The sequence below is a fragment of the Grammomys surdaster genome, unplaced genomic scaffold, assembly GCF_004785775.1.
Source record: "Grammomys surdaster isolate TR1022 unplaced genomic scaffold, NIH_TR_1.0 224, whole genome shotgun sequence".
Taxonomy (NCBI): Eukaryota; Metazoa; Chordata; class Mammalia; order Rodentia; family Muridae; genus Grammomys; species Grammomys surdaster.
In genome coordinates, this window is record NW_021604669.1 from 7,839,224 (window position 1) to 7,860,010 (window position 20,787).

Genomic DNA, 20,787 nt, shown 5'->3' on the forward strand with positions numbered 1-20,787 from the left:
TTAAAAGCCTGTAGAAAATTTGGAATGCTCTGTGACATGCTTCAACATTTCAGAGTTAAAAGTAGTATTACTTTTCTTTCTCATAATACAGTGGACCACACAGAAGAGAATTACACTATATAAGTATTGAGAAAAATGTTTTACTACTGAACAAACTACTGTTTCTTTTTAAGATGCACAAACTATTTGATTCATGAATTTCTTAGAAATCAAACTATGATTTTACTTTTTAAACATTTAAACTTTAGGGTGAATTTAACATACCCTTTATAATACTAGTAAAGAAATTTTGTTAGTTGCTAAAATACTCTTTTTTGAACATTTATTTGATATGGGGTAAGGGTAGGGGAGTGCACATGCAATGGCATGCTTGAGGAAAAAAATTGTAGAAGTCCTTCCACCATGTGGGTTCCTGGGATCAAACTCAGCTCACACTAGGTCATTAGATTTAGGAGCAAGTGCCTTTATCTGCTGAGGCATCTTCCCCACCCTAAATAAATCTTGTTATTTTTAGCTCAAAATTCTTTATTGTGAAAGTACAAAACACTGTAAAGAAGCATCAAATGGTTCTATATAGACTTTTAGTAAAAAAAATGTTTTAAATAAATACTCAATGTTTTTACAGAATTAATCTTTCTCTTATGCTCCTAAAGCACTGTCTAAATGGATAATAAAGTTTATCCAGCTTGCACAGTTCTCATTCTACTGAATATAATTTTATAACATAAAATGAATTAGTACATTGCACAAATGAACATAAGCACTGTTAGCAAATTTAAACCAAAAATATAGGTGCTAACTATTCACCCTTGAAAATACACTGTGAGGATAAACAGGCCATTGCAAACAAGTGTACCTATAGTTATCTCTCCTCTCTATCACTGAAATAATCTTCAAATAACATGTGATTTACCTAACATTTTTTTTGTGCATTTTCTATTGAATGTCTCACAAGACTAGCAGGGTATCAGTCTAACATTAAAACACAAAAGCTAATAAAACAGGCTACTAATGGAATTTATAAAGATATAAAATTAGCCATAAGATAGAGTGATGGGAAGGTATAAGCAAGGAAGATTAGAAGTTCAATGTTATCCTCGGCTACATAGGAAGTTCAAGAACAGCCTGGGCTACATGAAACCATCTTCAAAAGAAAAGAAAAGATGTTGTGATTGGACATATAAAATACCATAAGATAGCAGAAGAGATTTAATCTGACCAAAAAGAAAAACTAGTGGGAGACTTCACAAATAAGGGTATAGGAATTGGTCTCTAAATGTAAAAATGAAGAGAACTGGTTTGAAAAATGGACAGCTAAAAACGGGGAAACAAGTCTTCCAAATGAGATGAAAGACACTAAATGAAGGCAAAGAAGCCAGTGTGTACTGGAAAGGATACTTGTTGAAGATTTAGGTGAAGAAGAATTAGCTGGGGATAGCCACAGCCAAAGGTTGAGCTTAAAGACTCACAATGAAGTAGTGAGGAGAGAATCTCAACAAAAGAAAACCAAGGATAGGTTAATAAAGCAGATGAAGAGAAGTAAACATAACCATACCATCATGCAACATGGATGTAGGGTCCACACTGCAGCTGTTTTGTTTGTTTGTTTGTTTGCTTGTTTGTTTGTTTCAGTAGCCAGAGCCATGTTAGACATGGTTAAGGGTAAATTCCATCTCAAGTTTCTCTCTACCTTCAATACTTTTTTTTTTTTTTGGTTTTTCGAGACAGGGTTTCTCTGTGTAGCCCTGGCTGTCCTGGAACTCACTCTGTAGACCAGGCTGGCCTCGAACACAGAAATCCACCTGCCTCTGCCTCCCAAGTGCTGGGATTAAAGGCGTGTGCCACCACCGCTCGGCCCTTCAATACTTAAAAATGCTTTTAAACCATAAATTGGTTAATCATGGCAAACATTATAGCCATATGATTAATTACCTCTAGTGTTCTTCCCCTGAACTTTTACACAGAAAAGCTTCATTGTAAAAAAGAACTGAGGATGCTTTTCCAAGAATCAGAATCAATGACATACTCAAAATGCTCTGTAGCCAATAGAACAGAGCATTAACAATGAACACAGTTTTGAAATCAGAAGGTCTGAGTCAGAAGTCGCTTGTAGAGAATAGCTGAATGAAACATCAGTCATTCAATTCACTATGCTCTGACCTTCTCAACTGTAAGGTTAAAAATATCAACCATGCATATAGGAAAAGCTCTGTGAACACCAATAAACCAACAGAGGCAAAATATCAGGAAGGTGAATTTCAAGGGATTTATAACCATTTATATACCCATCTTCAGTGGATTTCAATACACACTTTACATTAGCACACTTTCCAAAAGAATGAAGAAGGTGTGAGGCTGTGTTTACAGACTTCAAATTTAAATATGCCTCAGTCTCTCACCCTGCAATTACTGCTGCTTAAGGGTGGGGCATCAGGGAGAACAAACAAGTAGTAAGATACTTTACTAAGTGTGAGAATGGTCTTTATCCTGGGAAATGTCAGCTTTGTAACTACAGATCAACACTACCATTCCATTCAATATTATATACAAGACAGGGATAAGGACAGGGCATCTTAGATCGGATAGTCACTACGTCTACCATACTATACTCCCAGTGAAGAACTGTGTCTGCAAACACAGTTCAAGAAGGCCTACAGCTTACACTTCAACAGAAGCATTTCTAAAATCTCTCGAAAGGGTCAAGCTATCTTCAAAATACAATCAGAGGTGGGATAGCATCAACCAACTGTCCCAAAGTCAAAAACAATAGCCTTAGGACTTTTATTTGAACTTTAGAAAGCAAATCTGGAAGTTCACTTACATAAAACTACTATTAATGTCTCATCTTACATGGGTGCTAAACAGGGCTTAGAGAAGAACATTTCCACTGTAAACTTATTCAGTGTATTATTCCTTGCTAAGTAAGTATAAGATGCTTTTCTTTATATTTTCATAAAAGGATTCTCAAAGTACTCCAACTCTAAAAAACTCAGCCTTGCCTGATGTATAGTTGTGGAAAAAAAAAACCTAATAAAATAGCTTATAAAATACTTAGTAAATATTATAAATCTGTATATAATTAAGAATTATAAAGGAAAATAAAATATTAAAAGGAAGTATGTTGCCAGTCAAGTACTCTTTAAGGAGTTTTGTATTTTGGTACTGATCTTAATGTTAATATACATTGTGATTGGACTAGATATTTCCAAATACGATATCCAGCAAATCTAATTTCTATAGCCTGTTATTCAATCACAAAGCACACTGTCTCTATTTGTAAATTCAATGACAAATAAGAGTGTCATTTCATGACCTCTAAATAACTACAGCTACAGAGTATTAAAGCAAAAGAAGAAATGTATTTAAAGTTATGTAGTAGTCTACGCTAAAAAGACCACTGGATGATTAAAAATATTTCATTAATATAAATAAGTGCATAGGAGGAGACAAAGTGATTTATTGATTGAAAGCATTTTTACTTTAAATTGCATTTACATTTATATAACTGATCATTTCAGAAGCAACCACATTTTCCAGAATACTCAAAAATAAGTATTTAAAATGTGAAATTAAACATTTGCAGACCATAAAATGCTCATGCCTACTAGAAATTTACCATGTGATTTTTAACACTTCAGGATAAAATTTTTAGCTACATGGTATGGAACAAATAGGGAATATATTTTCACATTAGACATTTCATTGATTATTTTCATGTTCTTAATTAATTGTAGGTCCAGGTGCTGAAAATCCCAAATAACAGCAGAACATAAAAGAAAATACTTTTCGTTTCTAGTGACACCTTTCTTTCCAATGTTTGAGGAACTATATTCAGCAAAGGGAACACGGCTCCAACCCAGACTCTCTTTCAAATGTTCATCATTCATTCCTGCTTTGACAGTAGCAAAGCATATAATGCACTGCTTCCATTATACTACTCAGAGAGCCCTACCTGAAACAGCCTACAGAGTGTCAGGTAAGCGCCTTTTAAGGAAGGTGAATAACTATGATTTGTAGAAGGAAAGAAGAAGATAAGAAACTTAAATAAAATTTCATATTAAAAATTAGCTTTCTAAATAAGATGCTATACCAGATAAAACAAACAAAAAATTTAAAAGCAAAAAGGCACTTACCTCACTTCCCATAGACTGGTTACACGATCCAGCTGGGTCGATAGGACAACACCAGCTTAGTGGATGCTGGGATTTCACCTGGAACAGAAACTAGTGACCTATAACTTTAGCAGGTCTAAAACCAAAGAAGCAAAAATCAAGTGTATAATTTATTTTACATACTATGCTTCTCTTTCTTGCTGCTATTTGGGGCTCTCAGCACATAACCCTACAATTAGTTCATTTAAAAAATACATAAATATGTATGATGATCAAATACCATTCATGAAGACATCCCTTCAGTAGCCAGGAATACTGAACACTCTTACCTGCCCCTTAGCATCCTCAGGCATGGCTTTAATGTGCATTCTTTTTAAACAACGGATTACGCCATCATAAAACTGAACTGTGAATGTTCCTGAAATAGCAATCAGATTAGAAAGTATGCAACATTATAGCAGTATTTGGAATTTAACAATAGTAGTATAATATAAAAAGATGCTTTGTGATTGCACTAACACAGGCACAGTCTCCTGAATGAACTCTACTGAGTTATTAGAGATACTTTCTCCATGTTTAAAAAATTTTGAACTAGTTTTTCCTTTAAAATATGCATAAATTAAGTCCTGATAACTTAACTGTATGTAACTTTGATTTTTACTGAAGAATTTTGAAATTTATTGTGAAAAGATATAAATATTATTAGATTTTTTTTTTTAGATTGTATTAAATGCAGGTTTATTGGGAAGCTGCTCTCGGGCCAGTTCACTTATCCCTAGGACCTTGGTCAGCAAGTCACCATGGGGAGAGAGAGGAGGTAGAGGGGGAAGAGAAAGAGAGAAAGGGCATGCATGCCCAGAGAGAGAAGAGAAGGAGGAGGAGGAAGAGGAAGAAGAATAAGAGGAGGAGAAGGAAGAAGAGGAGGAAGAAGAGGAAGAAGAGGAGGAGGAAGAAGAGAAGGACAAGGAGGAAAAGAAGGAAGCAATATTATTAGAATTATCTCAGGAAAAAAACCATTATTTACAGAAACAGTATTTCTACAGGAACAATCACTAGCTCTCTTGAAAAGTTACTTTAAAAGTAGGTAACAGAGAGAAAGATATGATATGTAATACAGATCATTTTCTCAGTGATATTTACATTAGTACTAAAGTGGCAAAAATCCTCTCACATGTCAAGTATAAGCTAGAAAGTAACTTAGAAAGCGACAAGATGAAAGTTGTTTGCATATCAACAAGACAAACTGGAGGAGCTGAGGATAGCAACTGTGTGACACTCAGCTTAACGGCTGCAAAGCCATCTCTACCATGCTGTGCACTCAGCTGTGCCCTTCTCTTCCTGTATCTGTCTGCTTATAGATGCTGAAGTACATTCACCTTCTGTGTCAGATCTCATGCTAGCAAGTTAGTATGAAACAGTGTTACTAGAAAAATCATATTGATTCTATACTTATAGAAAAATAAAACACTTTAAGTAGATACCAGGGTTTTACAAAAGAAGTATAAACAAGAAACATATTATTATCATATGCATGACTTCAAAGCCAATGGCATGCATATGTATATATATTTTTTCTTTTTTGTAACCTGAAAAATCACATTTTCATATGATTAGCATAATTCAATACTTCAAAGTTCTAAACCTAAGCTAGAACTTAAGAAACAAATGATCAAGTGAACAAGCAGGGATGTAAGGACAATGGAAGAAACTTAATAATCCCAAATTGTATACATACCTCGTACTACCATCATTCCTGCAACTGTTTCTCCAATTCTTTCCTCCACATGGCACTCCTGGACAGCCCATGTTGTTTCTAAGCCACTGGCAGGACCTTTGTTCCTCCAGCCCTTGCTCATGCTATTTCTTCTATTTGTATGCTTCCCTGTGTCTCTTGACTGTATCTATCTCTAACCACTTCTCCAATGACCATCCTCAAGCTGAAAACTTCTCTAGCTACACTAGTCCACATTTCTTGCCCTTCCTTCTTCATTTTATTCTTTGAAAATTTTATACATAGATACAATGTATCTTAATCACATCCATTTCCCCACTAATTTTTCCTTCAAACTCTACCCATAACCTTTCTCCTAACTTTTTTTTTTAAATAACCCACAGTCTAATTACTGTTGTGTGTGGGAGAAGGGTTGCAGGATGCTGAGGGAGAAAAGCAATCAATCAACTTACCCTACAAGCTACAATACTAACCTACTAAACGAAATGTGTTCATTAGTGCAATAGTGGCAAGACAGCATGCCCCCATGTTGATCTCTAGATTAGACTTGAGGCTTTTCCACAGGTTCAGGCCTGGTATGGCTATCATAGTAAAGACTCATGCCTAGGAAAATCATAGGTTCAAAGGGGAACCTATTATTTTGGTAAAAGATCATGCTGTTAAACTGCCTTCTAAATATTTATGTTTATAGTCATAGATTTGTACTGCTTTCTCTTCACTTGTATAAGCTGTATCACAAATATCTCAAAGTCCACATTAGTTAGTCCATTTTGCTTTTAAAATGAACTGCGGGTTTCCCCAATTCCCATTTTTTTCCCCTTGAATGAAAGAGGCAGGCTTACCTACCACATGGGACATACAGAAACCAAAATTAATACTTCTAGAGAAGAGTTAAAAAATATGTATCAGTATTTCCTAAAGACTCTGTAGAACTACTCTAGAAATGGCAGTAACCACAGAAGCAGTAGCATCCCATTTCTACTAATATAAACTTAATTTTGTTTTAAAATCTGTGGATAAATAGAATAGGATAAACAGTAACAGTGGTTTGAATATAGTGCATATGTGTATATGTACACTACTGCATAAGCCAATGCTTAGGAATTATGGCAAGTCCTAAAGTGCTCCATACTCAACACAAGTGATCTTAATTACAGAGCATTGTGTACCTTTACTTTGCTAGGTTCTGGATGGATCTTAGCACACAAGAGAACAGATTCATTAGGTCTTTCTGCCAATACCACTACTGACTAACCTACTCTGTGCTAGGCTCTGGACTGGACATTGAGGATGCTTAGGTATAAGACTTAAGCAAATTTGACATGACATACGGCTCCACAGACATAGTGCAGTCTCCCACCTCTTCCTGCAGTGACTGGGTAACCTAGAAATGGCATCACAGTCTCATCTGCAGCTCCAAATCATTGCAACCATAATAGGGACTGAAATCCTTGTAAAAGAGTTCTCAGTTAGACTACTGTAATTTATTTTTCATATTGAATTCCTTACACACACATCCTTTTAAATGTTTGTTGCTTCTATCTTACCTTCTATTTCTTTCAAGCTTATTTTTAATTTTTAACCTAAAGTTTAAACTTTTTTCATTGCTTTCATCACTAACAAAGTTCAAATCCTTTAGCAAGATTCTAAAGTCTCTCATGTACTGATCTTTGCTTCTGTTCAACCATGTCCCTACTATTCCATCGCAAACAAAGCCCTTCTGGCTCTTCTTCCACTAGCTTATGTGTCTTTCACAACTTTAAGGAAGTACCTCCTGAGTAGATCAAATATCCTTGCAAAGAACCTGTCACTACGTGTGCACAGCATTTGCTTCTTTTTTAAAAAGCAGTTAAGTGATGATCAAGTTTATTATCTGTCTGAAAGATTTCCCAGGCTCATGGGAAATCTTACTAACACCTGGTTATTTTGATTCAGGCTGAGAAGTCATGAGCCATGTCACTATGCAATATTTAACAAACATTCCTGTAAAGAGTACTAGCAGGAAATCCACACAGAACAGTATAAAACAAGAAAAAAGTTATATGAGACAATTATATACCTTAACTGAAATTTAAATCTCAGTCCTATTTAAGTCTCAGGTCATGTCAAATGCATACCTTCTTTGTTAATTGCTTCAATCTTGGCAGGGTAATAGCGACAGTCTGTCCAACGAGCCAGAACTTCTTCTCCAGCTTTAAAATCCTATTCAAACAACTTTTAAGATCAATTCCATATATAATAAACATTTCATTAACAAAAAAAGCTATTAAATTTGACAAGATTCTTTTAAAATGCCTGCCTATGAAAGGAACAACTGGGAAGGCTTCCTACTTACAAAGAGCTCTTCCTCATCCTTTAGCCCTTCTTTTCTTAGTGCAGGTCTTTCAAGGGGTCGCAACCTGTTGCTGTCCCAGTAAATCCATTCATCGTAACGGTGACTCCAGCGCTCAAAATGGACTAGCATCTTCCCTTCTTCATAATCAATTTTTTCAATTCGTGATGGATACCTCAAAAAATTAAAAAGTTTCATATTAAGAAAAATCTTTATGTTGTTAAGTATAAAGTATTAAGCAGAAATATTTTAATGGGTACAGCTTACCATTAAAACTATGAGAAAATCAGTATACTCATAAACTACTGAACACACAAAATACACATTACCATTGTTGTCATTTTTATGTGATTTCTCTCAGAAATCACTTAATAAATCCTCTAATATACTCTGAATGAAAAATACAAAGTTCTATACTGTTTAAAAAGCTAATGTACTAGCATGTGTCAAATGGTAAATATATCCCTACTTTCTTATTTATTAATAATCCCAGTTCTGAAGATATACACAATGAATAATTTACAGTAAAACAGAGACTCTGTAAAAATGTGATTGGAAAAGCTGAAGACTTTCTATAGTTATATGAATAATGGCATATCTATCAGAGCAGAATATTAATCTTTAAATACTATGTTTATATTATACAAAGTAAAGAGTTAAATGAAAATTATATCATATTTAGAAATATATAATATATACATATATACATACTTACATATATATACATACATACATACATATACATACATATATAAAACATTGAGGCAACATTGATGTTACCATCTATTTTATAAATCAGTCATGTTGTTCAAAGTCGTTTATACATCTAAATACACTGAATTTTCCTGAGATGATTTCTTACCTTTGTGGCATGATACTGAGCTATTGCACAGTTCTTCATGTACATAGTATTCTTCAACCCATCCTTGCTTCTGTCTTTCCTGCCTTGCCTAACCTCCCCTTCCTGTCCTGTTCATTCTCATTGTTCAGGTCCTGTCCAACATGTAATGATCTCAGCTGACTTCCTGGACTCCCCTTTTCCATTGACCTTATGGAACTCTAACTGTTGAAGATAGACTCCAAACTAAATGCTGATGAATGATCACCAGAGGCATTTATATGTGTCTCAAAAGATTTCCAACATCAAATAAGCTAGGGAAATACTAGATCAAAATTAGTCTACTTACTTGAAGACTTCTTGCTGTTGTCAGCAAATAGAGATAAAGCACTTGATTTGATCAAACAGGAAATATATAGCCTGTTTTATCTCAAAATGTTTAACATGTCTAAAGACAATGTATAGCTAAGGATCACGATGCTAGAGTACTGCTCAGACCTATGAGCTCTGGGTGTACCTAAGCTGCACCTTATCATAGCCCTCAGCATCTGGCATAACCCTAACACACAGAAGCTACTGGAGCAGTGTTCAGCAAGAAAGTGAAGTGATGCCAAAGGCAGCTGGTCTTCATGTTTCTTAAAATCTGTGAAGGCTGTTGGCTCATTCTAACTTTCTAGTCTTAGGGGAGAAGTGGGTTAGGAAACATTTTGTTACTGAAAAGCATTAAGTCAAACAAAACATAGATTAACACACTTCTGTACAGACATGCGTATCCAGCCACATAAAATCAAAACTACAATGTTTGTAGTCTTCCCCTTGATTCAATTTGTTGTTCTAATTTTGAAAATAGAAAATTATCATAGCATACAGGGAAACTTTCAACAAGGCTGCTCTATATCTTCAACATTACTAGCTACTGAAGCACTATGAAGAGATATATCTAGTAAGTTCAAAAACTGATAAACCTCTTTCAAAATGTAAGAGCTTTTAATTTCACTTATCATATCACTCAAATTTTAAGCAAAATCCAAAATTCTTGGCTTTGCTCTCTAGGTTCTTTCAAATTCTAAATGTATGGAACTCTATATGTTTAAAACATTCTTCAAAGTAAAAAGAGTCCACAGTAACAGATCCAAATATATATCTATTTTCATAACATGATTCAATTCAGTAAAAAAATCAGAATCTGAATGAATTTAAATAATGTAAATCTAGATTTTTATTTTTAAGCAACTTATGGTTTTCCTAAAATATTTTAAATTCTGTTGGCTGAAAGGATGCTTGAAGCAACAGCCAGAACAAATTACATCTTGAGGAACCTCTTCAGGGTAAGTTACAGCATGTTAAGAATCTCTACATAAATGCCTAGAGAATGATATGCATACCTAGTACTGCCAAGAATAAATGCAAATATATGAGATTATCATCTATTTTATTTTTCACAAGTTTTGCTAGTCAAATTTGATGGTTAAAGGTATCAGAAATATTATCAAGAATGTCCAACATATATATACTTGAACATCTAATAAGTCAAAGGAAGGAGTAGCTTAGTGGCAGAGGGCTTGCCTAGCAAGAGTGAGGACTCAGTTTTGGTCTGTGGTACTTGGAAATGAAGGACGGGTGGGGGTAGGAAGTGGGAAGGGGAGGAGAAGAGAGAACAAAGGAAGCAGGCAGGCACTGTTGGTAGATTTAAAAAGAAATTTAACTAAATTCTATCATTTCATCATTGAGCTCAGTTTGGAGATCTGGATGAGAAATAGTGTTGTGCATCAGACACTATTTTGTTTGCTTACTAAATGTTGATTGTTCTTTATATACACTGTATCTTGTTTTCTGTCCATGATATGGATAACATAATCTGCTTTAACAGATGAGGACTAAAAGAATATACAGGAAAGCAGAGACTGATAAAAGTTTCTAATAAAAGTGGGGCAAAGTGTATATACATACATACATACATACATACATACATACATACATACATGAATGATTAAAACACACACAGAAAAACTTCTAAATGAACATTTCTTATTTCACATGCTTAATTAACTCTGAGAACACTGGGAAGTTCATTGAAGGTTCCTGGAGACACTGTCCATATTGGACTTGGTAGGATATTTCAAGAAGAGCCTGAGTAAAAATCCAATGTACATATAAGGTACAGTTAATTAAATGTTCAGTATTGAAAAATATTATGACTGTGGATGAAGCTATAGTGAGTGAGGTCATTAAGGGAAGCAAGATGTGCCATCTGTCCTCAAGACTGACCTGCCGAGACTTGAGGGCCCTTGAAGGTAAAAGTAGTATTCCATTTGACCTGACAGCATGATAAACTGTACAGTAAAGGAGAACAGAGAGACATTAAACTGGATGTGTTAGCTTGTTTCAAACTTAGAGCTTTGAAATACCAAGCTAACGATCCTTTGTTCTACAGAGCACAGGAGTTCTATTTAATTGGGCCATTGGTTACACCTTGGGAAGAAAAAGCATGCTAGGATCTTCATAACACATGTATGATGCACATTACAATATGGCAATTCACATATAGCGCTATACAGCAAAACAATTCCTCTGTTCTAGCAGATGGCCCAAACTAACGGTATATGTTTTGATATACAGTGTAAAAACATTTGTTGAGCAAATGTATTCACAAATGACTATCTTAAAGCATGTATTATTTTCATATGCTACTTATGCTTTACTATAATTGACTGTACATTGAACACAGGATTTTTTTCTTCCTGAATTTGGAAGATGTAGTGTTAATGTTTTTGTTTTAAAGGCTGAATCACAGAAAGCTGTTAGAATAAAGAATAGTGATTAGGCTCAGCCTCAGACATTTATGAATGATTCAGGAAAATATTAAAGTGAGAGATTAGGATTTCAGTGTCCATAGTGTCAGGTAAGATGCCAGAATGACTAGAGAGAATTCCCATAGCTGCTCTATCTCAAGATTTAACTGAGGACCCTGCAGTTAAATTAGGGAAAGGCTGAAGAAGTTGAGGAGGGTAACCCCATTGGAAGACTAGCAGTCTCAACCAATCTTACCCTCTGAGATTTCTCAGACACTGACCCACCAACTAGGCAGCATATAGGAGTGGGCCCAAGGCCTCCAATATATATATATACAGCAGAGCACTGCTTGGTCTGGCCTCAGTGAGAAGACACATCTAACCCTCATGAGACTTGAGGCCCCAGGAAGTGGGGAGGCTTGGTGAGGTGGGAGTGTGGGGGTGGAGGTGGGGACATCCTCTTAGAGACTGGGGGTTGGGAGGAATGGGATGATGAACTGTTGGGAGAGCTGACCAGGAGGGGGATAATGACTAGACTGTAAAAAATAGATTAAAGGTAATTTAAAAAAAATTAACTGAAAGAAATGAAGAGAATGTCAGATCACCAAGCAAATGAGTCCTCAAAGCCAACATACTATGGAAAGCATTCTGGCCCCTTATCAACTGCTGTTGAAAAGTAACAAAGATTTCTCTATCTACCTTCCCTGAAATAATCCCATGTCAAAAGGCAGACAATCTGGTGTAGGATTTACTGACCTACAAAAATCCTGACCTGCCTGCATTGCTCTGAGTTAAATTGTTTTTTCTAAGTTCTTTATTCTTAGGCCTGGAAACAGAGTTTACTTCCAAAAAAATGGAGGAAAAGTTGTTCACTCTAAAATAAATGATAGGCATTTAGAGTAATATAAATGAAAAATATAAAAATATACCAATGATCTAACTTGAAAATACTTCTTGCTAATCTAAGTTTTTGCTAATACTAATTGGCCTTTAGGATTAGTTCTTGAGCCTTTCCATGTGTTAGTCCTCTAACATTCAAGTTAAATTGAACCCATAGTTACAAACAGAAACACCATTGGCAAAAGTAAAACACATTTTTTCTTCCCAAAACTCTTGAAATTTCACTGCCTTAAATACTGTAATTTTATAACTGAGGTTTCCAACTTGCATAAAATTGTTCAGAGAGTAACAGCACCTGTGGATTCTAGACTAAATCTGTAATTCAGTAAGCACCAGATAGTGGCTAAAGACATTAGTCAAAGAAGTAAGCTGCACCTGAACAGTGTCAATTCCCAACTGTATCAACTCCCAAGTACTGGCAAAACACAAGAACACAAGCAGTCTAAGAAAGAAGTCACTGCTGGTGAATTCCTATCCTAGCTTACTGTTGTTTTATACTGACTATATTTACTCTGTGTGTGTGTGTGTGTGTACACATATGTGCATGTATACACACACACATAGCAAATATACATATCTGTATTTGCTCATTTTACTATTGTCTTAACTTAATCTACTAAGTCAACAGAGTGGGGAATTTCTTTGTTATAAATTAATATGTCTCTGGTGTAGAGGCAGATGACTTTTCTTCAGACAGGCACTCTTAAGCTGAATTAGATTTTAAAGAGATGCCCATGGAGGTGTGTGTGTGTATATATATGTATATGTATATGTGTGTATATATATACACATATACACACATACACACACACACACACACACACACACACACACACACACACCTACCTTCTGGAAGACAAGATAATCTACTACCATCAGTGCTTTACTAACTGTCCCTGGAGAGCAGTGGCGTGAGAAAACAGGCATGCAGCTATATCAGAAATATCATCTGATGAAGTAATTTTTAAAATATTCATATTCTCCTCTCTCTCCCTCTCTGATGAAGTAATTTTTAAAATATTCATATTCTCCTCTCTCTCCCCCTCTGGTTTTTCAAGACAGGGTTTCTCTGTATAGCCCTGGCTGTACTGGAACTCACTCTGTAGACCAGGCTGGCCTTGAACTCGGAAATCAGCCTGTCTCTGCCTCCCAAGAACTCAGATATCGGCCTGTCTCTGACTCCCAAGTGCTGGGATTAAAGGCATGCACCACCAGTGCCTGGCTTAAAATATCATTTTCTAATAGCAGTAAAACAAGCATTATCTGTATTTAAGGAATTCATTCCAATTTGTCACCTAGTTTGCTACATGACTTCTGAATCTTTTGCACATCATCCAAAGGACATAGTTAACAACCATTATTAGGTTACAACTCACTAAATACAACCAGAATATGCTATCAATGTCATGTAAACAAAATGGCAAAGGTACTTTTAAAATATATACTAACATGTTTTCAAGTTATATATTTTAATATTATTTATATTGATAGTAAAATTAATAATTTGGTAATTTAGGAGTGAAGAGGTTTTTATTCATTGGAGAAAGTGAAAGAGAAAGAGAGGGAGAGGAAGAGAGAGAAAGGGAGAGAGAGGGGGGAGAGGGAGGGAGGGAAGGAGGGAGGGAGGGAGGGAGGGAGGGAGGGGGGAGAGAGAGAAAGAGAGAGAGAGAGAGAGAGAGAGAAGAGAGAGAGAGAGAGAGAGAGAGAGAGAGAGAGAGGAGAGAGAGACTATCAAAACCATGGCCAGATGAGTGATGACAGTATTTTATTAATACACACAAAGAGTATTTAAAGAGAGATCACCTTGGACAAGGTAGGAATGTTTTAAAGGATGGCAGTAAAGAAACTTGAAACAGAAGTTAAGAATAATCTAAGTGTTTGAAAACTGGAGGAGGTAAGGACTGGCAATCTAAAACAGTGCTGTGAACAGAAATTTTCATTTGGAACATATGTCCACTAAAATATCTAAAACCTACTAGGACAGCCAGGATTACTTGCCAAATAACTAAGGGAAATATAGCAAATACTTGTAACTTAGTACATTTTTTATATTGTTAGCTTCCTGGAAGCACTTTAAGTTTATATTATGCTTTGTCATTTTCAAAATTCCCTCACCTATTCATCCCAACTACACTGGCATGCTAATTTTTTACACTTTAAATGTAATAATGATAACAAAATCTCAACTCAAATTTCATATTATAAAATGGAATAAAAACATGAAATAAGTCTTGATTCTCAAGGAGACTGAGGTAATAGATTTTAGGTTAAAAGTGCATCCTAACACTGAATCCTAAAAATTTTCATCCGTGATTTTTCAGATTTTTACATATCTACTTACTCCTATGACAATGGCCAGTAGAAATGTTTCTTTCAACCTGCTTCACAGTTCTATTCCCATTACCTTCCCACATTACAAGTACTAAAGGAATTCCTTCCCACCTTCACCAAACCATGCTCTTTGGTACTGGATTCAAAGTTCATGTGCCTTGAACATTTGTTCAGATTTCTAGAACCAGACATTTTAAATTTGTGCCAGTGAGGTCAGGAATTCTAGGCTACAGCTCTCTAATTCTCTTTAATATTAAGCATTTATAATACCTTCCAATAAGGAGGTTTGTTTATGCCCCTTCTGATTAATTCTACAGACTTACATTGATTTATTTCACATGGCTTTACCTTATTTGATGTTAATGTGGGAGGAGTCATGCTAAGCTCCTAACTTCTTTCAGTATACTATGTGCTTTAATCTTACTTTTCCACGTTTTGCTTATGAGATTGGGTCTTACTATGCATACTAAGCTGGCCATATCTCAAAAGAAGATCTCAGTCTCCTGGGTATTGAGGTTATATATACCATACCAAACTCTTCCTACTTTCTTAAAAAAGGGAAGTCATCAGTGCTTCCAAAGGTTCAATAACTTGCTCAAGTTAAAGAGGTTATAAATGATGGATGCTTGAATTGGGGTGTTTTAGTCCATAAAAATGATTTATCCACTCATTATAGATTCTGCATTATGCACTAAATGATTAACTCATCACTATGGTAGTTCAGACCCAGCAGGTTCTTACCAGTGAAGACAATACAGAAATTAAAATCATTTATCTGTTTTTTTCTTGCAAAGAGTCTGCTTCTTATTCAAACATCTCTGAAATTGCTCTGTTATTTCACACAAAAAAACCACTACCCAGAAAATGTTATGTCAACAAGAACCAAATTAATAAAAATGCTAAGAATATGTAGGATAATGGCTGCCATTAAACCACATATCAAATACATAACACACATACACACAACACACACAAAAAATAAAGCACAGAAAGTCTGATGATATTCACCTTCATACTTTTATAAATTTATGCTAGAAGCCATGAAACAAAATTAGCAATTTGAAGATTGGCTTCTAAGCCATAATCAGGAGGAAGGTCGTTGGAGAGGAAGACCTGAAATTAACTTGTCTTGCCTAAAATTATAATTCTAAGAAGAAAGGCACCTGAGCGCTCTTAAATACCACATACATACGCCTCTAGGTAAGTTAGGAACAGTGTTGGCCTAGGCACATTTAGCTAATAGGCTAAAATCTTGGAAATCTGTATGAGACAATGGATTGTAGTGGTGACCAAACTACACCTGGAGTGAAAACTTCTATCACCAAAATGTTTCAGACATTTATATTTTGGTTCCAAATTATACTGGCTTTCCTCTATATTTCTGAACATCATTTTTTTTCTTCTAGGTGACTAGCAGTTTTGAAAAATTACCTATAAATTCTTCATACCTATTTTATTTCTGTCTCAGGTATGTGGCAGATACATCTATAACTCAGAAAAGGTGAAAATAGATTAAAAAAAAAAAGAAACTGAACTTTAAACTGGAAAAAAACCTACCATGGAGGACACTAGAATACCAAAGCAGAGATACAAAGTTCATAACAAAAAAAAAGCATTTACAACACCTATTTTCTTGCTTCTTATAACTTCCAGTAACTTCTCTTTTCAAAGAAAAAAGGTTTAAAAAAACTTTGTAAGTCAGAAAAGAAAAGAATTACAAACTGCATCAATATACTGAGCACACGTGGTAAGAACAAGAAGAGAGGGATCAGGTGTACTCTGAATTAATGAGCCCACCTACCCTAGTTCTTAGTTCGTGTTTTATATTTTTTTATAGAGAAGGTTTATAAACTTCATCGTTATCATCTTAAACACAGTAGGCAGAGCTCTGGTTTGTGGGAAGTTTCAAGTGTTTGTATGCTAGTACAGGCCTACTTAATGATTAAAGTAGATTAAACATCTGAATTTAAAACAAAGTTCTTATCATTTCAATCTAGGGCTTAAACTGTAGTCCACAGGTATTTTTTTGCGGACCTAATAGATAATTCAATTATGTTAGTACTATACATGCAATGATTCTTTCTTTTCTGAGTCTACCGTAGAAACCAGCCTTTCAATGGCAGTGAATGATTCAAAGTAATTATATTTCAAGTATTAAAAAGAAAATCTTTGGAAACTACAAATGCAAAAAGACAAAAACTTTGTTCGTATCAGCTAAAGAATCTCTATCTCTATCTTTATCTAATGTTCCTATAAATTTGAAACTCATTACAATGACCAATTTTCAGAGGCATTCTCCAGCCTTCAACATAGATCACATATCTCTATATTCCTCTGAAGAGCCACCAATTTAAAGCTAATTTTATTTTTTAAAAATAAAGCATGCATTTATTTTCAATTAGAAGGTATCTGTCACTACTACAGTCTTAACTTCTTTAATTTTTTCACACTTTTAAAATTCTGTTGGTGAACAACTTAAATACATTTGCAAATGTTCCATACAGTTCAAACCTTCCAAATGTGTAGGAATAGCATTTGCCAACTCAAATTTAAACTGTTCTAGCAAACTCTCATAACTGGAGATATTGCCACACTTTTTAATCTCTCACTTTCCTTTTCTTTAGATCTAGAACAGAATTAATAGGAATATTCCAAAAGAAGTCAGAAGAGCAGAACTCTTCTGAATTACTTTGACTGTATTTCAAATATTGTAAGACTAACAGCATATCACTCCATCTGGTGTGTTCTCATAAATAAACCACTGACTGCAGAATAACAACTGAATCAAAAGGCAGCAGTTAAATTGCTAAAACCAGTTTTATCCCTTATCAACTATATTGCACATGATTAAATGTCAATGTGTGTACAGGTGCTCTGCAATCTAGAAAAGTCTATAGGAGTAGGAGGATATACTCGAATGGCCAGCTACAATGACATGTCTGTCCTGTGTGAGTCTAGCTTACTCTCATGCCAACACTGAAGTCTATTAAAAGCCTGGACACTGAAGTCTTCTGATTCACAGAGGCTTATTTTTCAGCCCTGGTACTTATGTCAGTGTTTTAAATTTGAAACTGTAGAATTCAAAGTAAGTTCAGATATCTTTTTATTTGATCCTAAAATATTGTATAAATAATAGCCAGTGTTACTTTGAAACAAGCGAGGATTTGCACATACTTACCAGATCAATAAATAACTGCATAAATTAAAAACCATCCACTTAGTGTCTCCAATATAACTTTATTATGAACATTCTTTCCCCAAATATATTCCTATACCAAAACACTTGTTTTGGCATTCTTCTGTACTCTTATGATGTCTTCCAGAGATAAAACTCAATGTCAAGGTGTGAGTAGACATAGGTAACAGTGGAGAATAGAAAAGTATTATTTAAAAACAGCTGATTACATTAGCTGATCTAGCACAGTACTTAATGCATATTGTTTAGAAAATAAAGTAAAAGAAAATGTTTTAAATAAGATGACAAAATATTTAAAAATTAAATGTCCATGTGCAGCACAGGTTTAGTCTGTATAGAAGAGATCTATCTAAGTAACAAAAGCAAGTACAAAGAAAAATGAAAAACTACAGAATTACTTCTCAGGGCCTGCATTCACTAGTGCAGACAGACCAATCAAGCCGTCTGTGACTTCTATAGGTAGCTGCATACTTACTTTGAAAACAGGAAACAACAATCTCTATGTTGCATGTGTGAATTCTCAAAAAGAAGCTATCTAATATGCAGTATTGCCTGCTCTGTACTAAGGGTACTCTTCCTAAGGAACAGATTTAAGTCTCCTAGTAAACTATATCTTCCTAAACCTAAAAGGAGGAATGTAACTTTTGTGCTTTTGATGCTGTTCTCTGTTGAGTGGGTGGTATAGAAGATGTTGTACATGCCAGGCAAGTGCTCTACCACAAAGCTAAATTCCCCAAACCAGGATACATTATTCTGAAGTAGTCATACTATGTTACCATGCTGACCTTAAAGTTGCTGGGAGTGTGCCACTATGCTTGGCTTGTTCTGGCCCCTAACTCCCCTCTTTAATTCACATGTATGAAGTGGGGGAATGGGCTACAAAAATGGCTCAATGGTTAAGAGCATTGCTGCTCTAAGGACCTGGTCATTTCCCAGCACCCACAACATGGGTAGTTCACAGCCATCTCTAACTCCCTCTTATGAGCTCCTCAGGCATCAAGGAAGTAAAAGATCCACACATAAAATATAAAATATTTAAAAATATTTTTAAAATTGTGTATGTGTATGTGTATGTGTATGTGCATGTGAGTGAGTGTACTCTCAAAAGCCAGAAGAAAGCATTGTATAGCCTGAAGCTGGAATTATAGGCAGTTGTGAGCCTTTCTACATGGGTACAGGAAACTACACTTAGATCCTATGGGAAAGCAGCAAGCTCCTTTAACTGCTTAAACTTAAGTTTAACTGGTTAACTTAACTTCCTTTAAGTGGTTAAACTGATCCATCTCTGTAGCTTCTCTAATACTTCTTTTTAAAAGGAAAGGTACCTGTATGTGATACCTTAATTCCACAATATATGGTCCAGTGTACATGTCTTGAGAACAAAAAAGTAAACATGGTCTACTGGTCAATGTATCTCAATAGGGCCATCATCGCTGGACTTACTAGAAATACATGTAGACATTAAAACATAGTTAGAATGACTCTCTTTTGTTGAGAAGCTACAACTCTGACTTGCTTTCAGCAATTACACTCTGAAGCATAAGATACTAAAGTATACTCAAATAAGGTCTGAACAAGTATTTCTATAATAATTTCTCTTATGTTTTTTTTTTTGCTATCTAGTGGGTAATGGGCTATAAGGGAGGTTAAAGCATTTAAGAACCATCATTAAAAATGGGTTTTGAAAAAAATTAAAGCTACCTTAGTGACCCTAAAAACTATAGCATGAACTAATAAACTATGTACTTCTTCAAAGCCTGACACTAGCTCAGTGGCACTTTGTTGGCTGAGAAGCCTATGAGAATATATGAATATGAAATAACTTGTTATTCACAAAATCGGTAACTTTAAAAAAATATAGTAAAGGTTCTTTATATTCATATCTCACAAAAATTCAATAGTATATCTTCACAGTAAAACAATCTTGGCTAAATCACAACCAAGAAAGCCAAGTCCTGTACAAACTGGCATCTTTTGCTGCACGGTATAAACCCACTATTTTGTAGTTGGGAACATTTCACCATTGTCACCAACACATCCTTGCTGACATTTGGTAAAATCTAGACACTATTTTTTAATCTCCCTTGCTATGATGAAGCCTATTTTTTAGTTGCTTCTCAAGTTCAAGAAAACACTATATATACTGTCCACCTGGCAAAAAAACTGGCTCCTAAAAAGAACTACCCACTGAGTAGCTGAGGAAAAGAGGCAAAATAATTGGCACTCAACCTCTGAGAGTTTCAAAAGTCCTACAGAAGAGCCCAAAACTGAGGTCATTAAGCTAGTGTGATATGGATGTGCTGAAGTCTAGGGCTAGATGTTAATAAAACCCCAGGGCTAGTCTCAAGTCAATACTACGATTAAACAAAGTTTCTGCCTGCCATTGCCTATTCAGTAAGTAGATTGAATGCAAATGGATTAGAAGCAAATCTACTGGCTCTCGCTATGGCTCTAATAAAGCTATGGTGAGAGAAAACATCAAAGTGTACAGTAAATAAAGTCCTGCCTTTCTCCAAAACAAATGAGCATCAGAAGGGAGCAAAGGTAGCACTGG

At 35.2% G+C, this 20,787-nt stretch overlaps 1 protein-coding gene across 2 annotated transcripts in view; it reads right to left on the bottom strand.

The window, feature by feature from the left end:
• Window positions 1–20,787, bottom strand: part of Phf20l1 (PHD finger protein 20 like 1) — a 65,591-nt gene that overhangs the window by 41,567 nt on the left and 3,237 nt on the right. The window contains exons 3-6 of one of the 2 annotated variants that reach the window (XM_028773298.1): window positions 8,180–8,351; window positions 7,962–8,046; window positions 4,442–4,530; window positions 4,134–4,211 (exon numbers count right to left, since the gene is read on the bottom strand). In XM_028773298.1, the coding sequence (XP_028629131.1) occupies window positions 4,134–4,211; window positions 4,442–4,530; window positions 7,962–8,046; window positions 8,180–8,351 (424 nt within the window). The remainder of the gene's footprint in view (window positions 1–4,133; window positions 4,212–4,441; window positions 4,531–7,961; window positions 8,047–8,179; window positions 8,352–20,787) is intronic. The other variant, XM_028773297.1, reaches the window with a different exon arrangement.